The sequence below is a fragment of the Zingiber officinale genome, chromosome 6A (genome assembly GCF_018446385.1).
Source record: "Zingiber officinale cultivar Zhangliang chromosome 6A, Zo_v1.1, whole genome shotgun sequence".
Classification (NCBI taxonomy): domain Eukaryota; kingdom Viridiplantae; phylum Streptophyta; class Magnoliopsida; order Zingiberales; family Zingiberaceae; genus Zingiber; species Zingiber officinale.
Window position 1 is genome coordinate 122,706,375 of NC_055997.1, and position 6,494 is coordinate 122,712,868.

Below are 6,494 nucleotides of genomic sequence, written 5' to 3' on the forward strand. Positions count from 1 at the left end.
CATCACTTCACTCTCCAACCATTTCATTACTTTAGTTGATATGAAATAATATAGCTTATCTGTGACATTCACCATGTCATCAATTTAAAAGAAACCCATGGTAAACATCAGCCTTAACCAATAAATCCAAACATTTTCAACAACCACTTCTTCAACAGTCATTTCATCAAACGATTCAGGGCCTTAAATTATTATAGTGCCCAATTGGCAAACAATGGTGGCATGATTAAGTTCGAACAATCCACAAACTATGACCAGCTCAACGAGCCGGACCATATTTCTGCTGGATACGAATAATGATAACAATACTAATTACCATGAGCGACAACATAAACATAGATCTCAGTATGCCGTCCAAGCCACCCATGCTTGTTCCTGGTTCTACAACATGAAAGAGCTCATCGACAAGCTGGGAAATCAGAAGCAAAAGTGCATGAACTTTTGTTTTGAGATTTTCCAAGATCCATCTGAGAATTATTATGGCAATGTCACGACCTGCATTCCAGAATTCAGACAGGATGCTTCCAGTTTCTCCTTGACAACCTGAAAGACAACTTGAGTTGAACATTGCTAAGATAAATTTTGAAAATTACTATGTGGCTGGTGTTATGTCAAACAAAGTTGACATGACCTGCTTTCCAATGTTTACGCACAAGCTGTCACTATCAGTCTTAGATAATCATTAAAGACACAATTGCATAATGTTGTACTGGCTAATTATCCATCAGTATAACCAACTCTTTTCAGATACACAAACAATCAACTGAACTCATCAATTTGCATTAACGTGACAAAATCACAAGGTAAACATGTCGATTAACACATAACAAGATTGGTTTAAAAATGTGGATTAGCATGTAGTCAAGTGTGTTAATCCCAATTGCATAATGTTGTACTGGCTAATTATCCATCAGTATAACCAACTCTTTTCACATACACGAACAATCAACTGAACTCATCAATTTGCATTAACGTGACAAAATCACAAGGTAAACATGTCGATTAACACATAACAAGATTGGTTTAAAAATGTGGATTAGCATGTAGTCAAGTGTGTTAATCCCATAATGCTTAAGTCAAATAGTTGCTCCTTGTCTAAACTTGAAATTTCTCTTCATTAGCTCAACTTTCCATGTGAGCCTCACACCTAGGATGTCACGTGAGCCTTTGACAATTTCAATTGGTTTTGTTTGGCTTTAATAGAGTTTAATTCAGATCGGTTGGTAATGCTTTAATAAAACTTCTCAATTTAATTTGGTTGAAACCAAATGAATACCCTATCTCACGTTGCAAGCTACAATAGATTAAGCTTCAAATTTGCAAACAATGCAGGCACCACTATTGTTCAAAAACATCATATGATTGTTCTACACCACTCAGGTTAGAGAAGATCAGACAGTTGCCATCAAACCTGAAGGTAGCATAAGACCAGTTATACAAGATTCTCTGAGTTCTTGAACTGCTTCATTTTTCAAAATCGCATCCCAGATGGCTTTATCAGATGCCAATGATACAACCATTCGCTGCATAAGCACAATGAGAATTTTCAGGAACTTTATCAGTTGAAGCTGCTTGATCAACAACTAGGGAAAGCGACAACCTTAGGTTTCAATTACAAGTTACAATCATCATAATATGTAACATTATTTATAAATTGATGTGCCCATAAAAACATATGATTTTAAATAAATGAAAATGGAAGAAGAAGCTAATGCATCATAAAACATCAAATGCTCTTTAAGTTTTAGAGGTTTTATCAGAAATTTGTCCATTCTTTACCCTTAACTGCATGTTTGTCATGATTACTGACTAGATTAGTGCTAAATTTATGTATGCAAATCATAGTTGGAAAAATCTGACAATCTTTCAATCGAGATAGATGGAATTCAATCAGGATTGGCCAAAGTTGATCCAAGATTTGCTGAGATATCAATCAAAGAAGCACAAAATCAAGAAATCTTGCAGAAACAACTAAGGAGACATTTTAAATTGACAACAATCATCAAATATCAGTGGAAAATTAGATATATGCCATTGGAATCATAGAACCCAAAAAATTGGCCAAGATCTCAACTTACATATTCATGGCCAGAGAATCAATGAGGTGGAAAAGCAACAAACAAGTCCAAAAGAAGTGCACATTCAAATGGAAAATTGACAAAGCGTAGATGAAGACTGCAAGGAAAATGTGGAGTAATATGGATGACCTAGTAAGAAGTTGAAGTGCAAGTTTTGTGCCGATGAGAAAGGCTTTTTGCCATAGACCAAGGTATTAAGGAGTGTTTGGTAGGGTGGACTAGAATAGAATGGAAATGGTTCATTCCTCTATGATTCCACTCCAATTTTTGGATTGAAGCTGAATGTTCCAAAGAGAGAGAGATACTCATTTCATTCCATAATTTTCATACTTTTACATAGCAAATTGTTAATTTACAATGATTGTCAAGAAATTGAAGTAACAATTAACTAGTAAATAAACAAAGTGTTTGAGGAGCAATTAGTTAATAAGCATTTAGATATAAAAGAAAAAACAATTGTTTTCCTATTAATAGATTCATTACTTATACATTATCTAGTTTCTGTAGCCAAAGGATATTCTAGTCTAGGGATCTTAACTAAGGACTCAATTGATGGAAACCTACCTTGTGGTAATGACCTGTTCATTTGATTGAGTTTCATGATTAGATTTTTTTTTCAAGTGAATAGTTCTCCAAATCCTAATTCACACATCACAACAACCCCTTAGGATTGTAAAGCTCAAATAACCTCAGTAACTTATTTGTGATGCTCTCTTTTTCTATGTCTGTATCACATTATCTCTGATATATAACTGCAATGCATCTACGGTGCATCAGTTAAAATGAATACATAAAGGACAAACATGTGGTAACAAATAGACTGGCAACCAGAAGCAAATTGTAAATTGCAGATATAAATGAAAGGGATTTTGCTTGTTACCTTAAGAGAAGGATTTAAGCATAATAAATTGAACAGATAGAGAATCTTTGGTGGTCCTTGAACGTGTGTTTCTGAAAAACATATCCTGCGAAAAACATGTAACTGAAACTAAGTCAAAACTTATTCATACAGAACACCTTTGTGCCTTCTGCTCAAACATAACAGTAACATACAGGGTTCATTACAATTCTCCATAGCCAACTGAAGATCAATGAGGCAAAACTATGACAGCTTTCTGTTAGTCATAGATGAAACTGTTGCAATTTCAGTTAAGTCCTGCTGCTACTTTCGCTAATTTGGCGTTTTGTTCATTCACCAAGACAACTGCAAAACATTCCCTAGATTCTAGGCCTTTGCTTGACAATACAACCTTAGAGTTAAAATAAAAAAAGAAATACCTGACACATGCCCATTGATTTATGTTACTTAGAATAAGCTATGGTTATCCAACATAGGTGTGAACGTAAGTGTTTCATCTCATTTCTAAAATTTTTACATGATCAATAGGGATGCCAGTGTCTCACTCATATTCTTTGGGTATCCAACATGGGTATGAGGAATTAGATGAAAAGTTAGCACCCTTAGAATCCCTGCTAAATCCCCTTTTTCATTTCATCGGATAAAGTTAGTTATCAAAAAGTTAGTTTTTGATTTCATTAGAATCCAAGGGGCTTGGCTAATTCCTTGATATAATTTGTTTGAAATTTAGTAGAGCAAGTAACTCCAACTAGATGATGGTTACTAGGTGTTTTCCTTGTAGTAAGATAGATGGATAGAACTATGCACAAAATAGTAACGTTATGGGAAAACAAATAAATAAAAAGACTAGTACTTGTTTTTTTTTTCTTTCTTTGATTAAGAAAATCCACAAGTGGTCTTTAACTTGGTTTTACTTTTATTATCAGAAAAATTGAACAACTAGTGTTTGAGTACTACTTAATGCAACTAAGAGTGATTTCAAAAATCTGAGTGTCACCATAGCCTTACAAAATGGACAGAAAAGATCTGCCCACTACTCTAGTTGGACCTCATGGTTTGGTAGTGGTTGCTTCTATTACCTTGTCAAAAAAACTATGAAGCTTACTGCAGTTACTAACCATACAACAACTGCAAGATTAACAAAAGTCTAATTTGTAAAAACCGTAAGTTCCTAATAGACTTGATTGTACGCCTCATCAATCATCATCATACTGGTAGACCCAACTATTTCGTTGTGCAACTAAGACAACAAATCAGTTAGGCTTCAATTTTTGTGTGGAAGAGCAAAAGAATGCCCAAGAAACGCAAGGGAACAAAAACATGCACACCAAATTCGGAAAAAAAAAAACTCGCTTTTAGTCTGCCGCGTTTTTTTTTTTTTTTTGCCTACATATGAATTCTTACTAAGAAAGGGCACAATCAACAAAACGCAAGTCAGACTAAGAAAGCGAAATAAGCCATGCTCACTGCTTCAATACGGAGATGCCCACCTCAGCCTCCTCCTCGGAAGGGGGCAGCTGGAAAGCAGATTGCATAGAGGAGCGGGTGAGCGGTTGCGCAGATTTTCCGACGGAGCGGCTCATGGTTGTCCTCGGATTGGGCGGTGCCTGCGAAGGCATCCGATTCCTTCACCTTTCTTTCTAGTTCTACGAGTAAATTGCACGTTCATCTCTAAAATTTTCAAATTTATAGACCGATGAGATATTTAGTTTATCTTGCAGCTAGGGGCTCGAATTTTGTCAAAATTCAATTTAGCCGCTCATTTTTATGAGTGCCCTGTGCCCGTCATCTCCGGACGAGAAAATTGTCTTAAAGGAATAAATAATTCAAAATTCTTTTCCAGGTATCAATTAATCCGGATAAATTTTTTATCAGCCACTAAATAAATTACAAAAAGAAGCATATCCCTTTACTATCGCATCGTAGTCCTAGGCTGAAAATTTATTTTTCTATTTTTCAATAAATAAATATATATTAAATTCAATTGAATTAGGTAAGCTTAATTATCAACTGTATGGGAAGTCATCGTACATTCATCCTGATCCGACGGTAAGAACAAGGAACTCCATCTTGAAGAGTCAACGGCACATAAAAATCAAAGGGCCGATCGGAGAATGGTGGATCGATCGCCCGGCCGGCCGACCGGTGTCCAACTGATGGCAAAAGGCGTCCCGGAGGGAGTCGGGGCTCCGGCGCTCTTTGAATAGGATCGTAAGGCTGAGCGGATGGTACGCTCGGTCGAAGACATAAGGTAACATACTGCTAACAGTTTCCATAAAGCACATTACCGAATATCTCCCAAGTAGATCACTATATATGGCCGGCTGGACGTAAGGCAAGTGCTGGTCGACCGGACGTCCGACAGGGAGTAAGGAGAAAAGGACAAAGGACATATTCTGACAGCGGGCATGCTTTATAATCCGGCCATATTCCAAATCTGACGACAAGGGGTTCCGTTGTCCCATCGAAGACATGTTTGGACTGTAGCAGTATGGTGTCAGGTAAGTTTGCTGACAGGTCCTTACTGGGGTATGGGCTGAGGACACGTGTTTGCCTAGGTATGTGTGCTTGAGCTCCTCCCCAGCTCTATATAAGGAGCTTTGCACTTCACCAGAAGTACGCATTCTACGATTTTTGGAGCCACTGCTTTGTTGCCTGCTTACCTGACTTGAGCGTCGGAGGGTCATCGCCGGGAACCCCTTCCCGGCCCGACTTCTTTGCAGGTTCGCCGAAGCACCGTACGATCGGCCAGAGATCCACGTCATCAACAAGGAGAGAGCCACGTGCCTAGCGTCCATTGATTCAACGATTCGGACAGAATCACATCCCATCCAAATTATTAATTTCTACGAAGTATATATGTGTAACGCAAAGTCAAATTGATTATACTCAGAAGATTAATATATATGAGTTTACACACTCCTAACCATCTTCTTAACGTCACTCTCCAAAAAAATCTATTACATTTTACTCGCCAAATACAATGAATCACGGAAGTTAGATCACAAAGCCTTTGTTAACATCCTCCAAAGTTTACAGCTCGGATCCTCGTGATTACTTTTTATAATCTAGAGATGATCTCTTGATGTAGATTGATAGGGATGAATGATCGCCATCTATTTTATAAATGAGAATCATTTATTTCATCAATTCATACTAAGAGATCATCTCCTGACCGTAAAAAATGATGCAAAAGATTTACTCTCCAAAATTTGACAAGAGAAAAAAAAAATGATTAATCAGATAAGATTGATTTCACGGAAACTAAAGCTTGACAAGAGAGAGTACTTAAGAAGATGCTTTTGACTTTAACAGCTATCTACCGAGTCTCCTATGCGCTTATTAATTTGTCTCTAAATTAATATATAAATGACTATTAATCATTAAGTACATATAGCGAAGACATAATTTTTTTTTTCTTGTAATGGAAGCATGTTGCTGTAATTGTATAGCTAGATTGAATATTTCCATAATTTTCGGATCATGGTGAGGACTAGGGTGTTATATTTTTCTAATATTTACGTAACGTTTGTTATATTTAAGGAGGTAAACTAAAT

At 36.6% G+C, this 6,494-nt stretch overlaps 1 protein-coding gene across 2 annotated transcripts; it reads right to left on the reverse strand.

Annotated features, from left to right (window-relative positions):
• Positions 1 to 161: 161 nt before the first annotated feature.
• Positions 162 to 4,592, reverse strand: LOC121997846. 2 transcript variants are annotated; one of them, XM_042552492.1, is made up of 4 exons: positions 4,428 to 4,592; positions 2,959 to 3,060; positions 1,412 to 1,523; positions 162 to 543 (listed from the first exon to the last, which is right to left on the reverse strand). In XM_042552492.1, the coding sequence occupies exons 1-4, from the start codon at positions 4,554 to 4,556 to the stop codon at positions 260 to 262; spliced, it is 627 nt and encodes a 208-aa protein (XP_042408426.1). In that variant the 5' UTR covers positions 4,557 to 4,592; the 3' UTR covers positions 162 to 259. The 2 variants fall into 2 exon arrangements, with proteins under 2 accessions (XP_042408426.1, XP_042408425.1); XM_042552491.1 differs by having other exon boundaries at positions 2,959 to 3,043; positions 4,405 to 4,592.
• Positions 4,593 to 6,494: the final 1,902 nt, after the last annotated feature.

What these genes read in the sequence shown, in the direction of transcription:
- LOC121997846 (XM_042552491.1), bottom strand. Translation starts at nt 4,556, where the DNA reads ATGCCTTCGCAGGCACCGCCCAATCCGAGGACAACCATGAGCCGCTCC. An exon ending in GGCATCTCCGTATTGAAGCA is followed by an intron (nt 3,044 to 4,404) that starts GTGAGCATGGCT and finishes TGTTTTTCGCAG; the next exon opens with GATATGTTTTTCAGAAACAC. An exon ending in TGGTCTTATGCTACCTTCAG is followed by an intron (nt 544 to 1,411) that starts GTTTGATGGCAA and finishes GTTGTCTTTCAG; the next exon opens with GTTGTCAAGGAGAAACTGGA.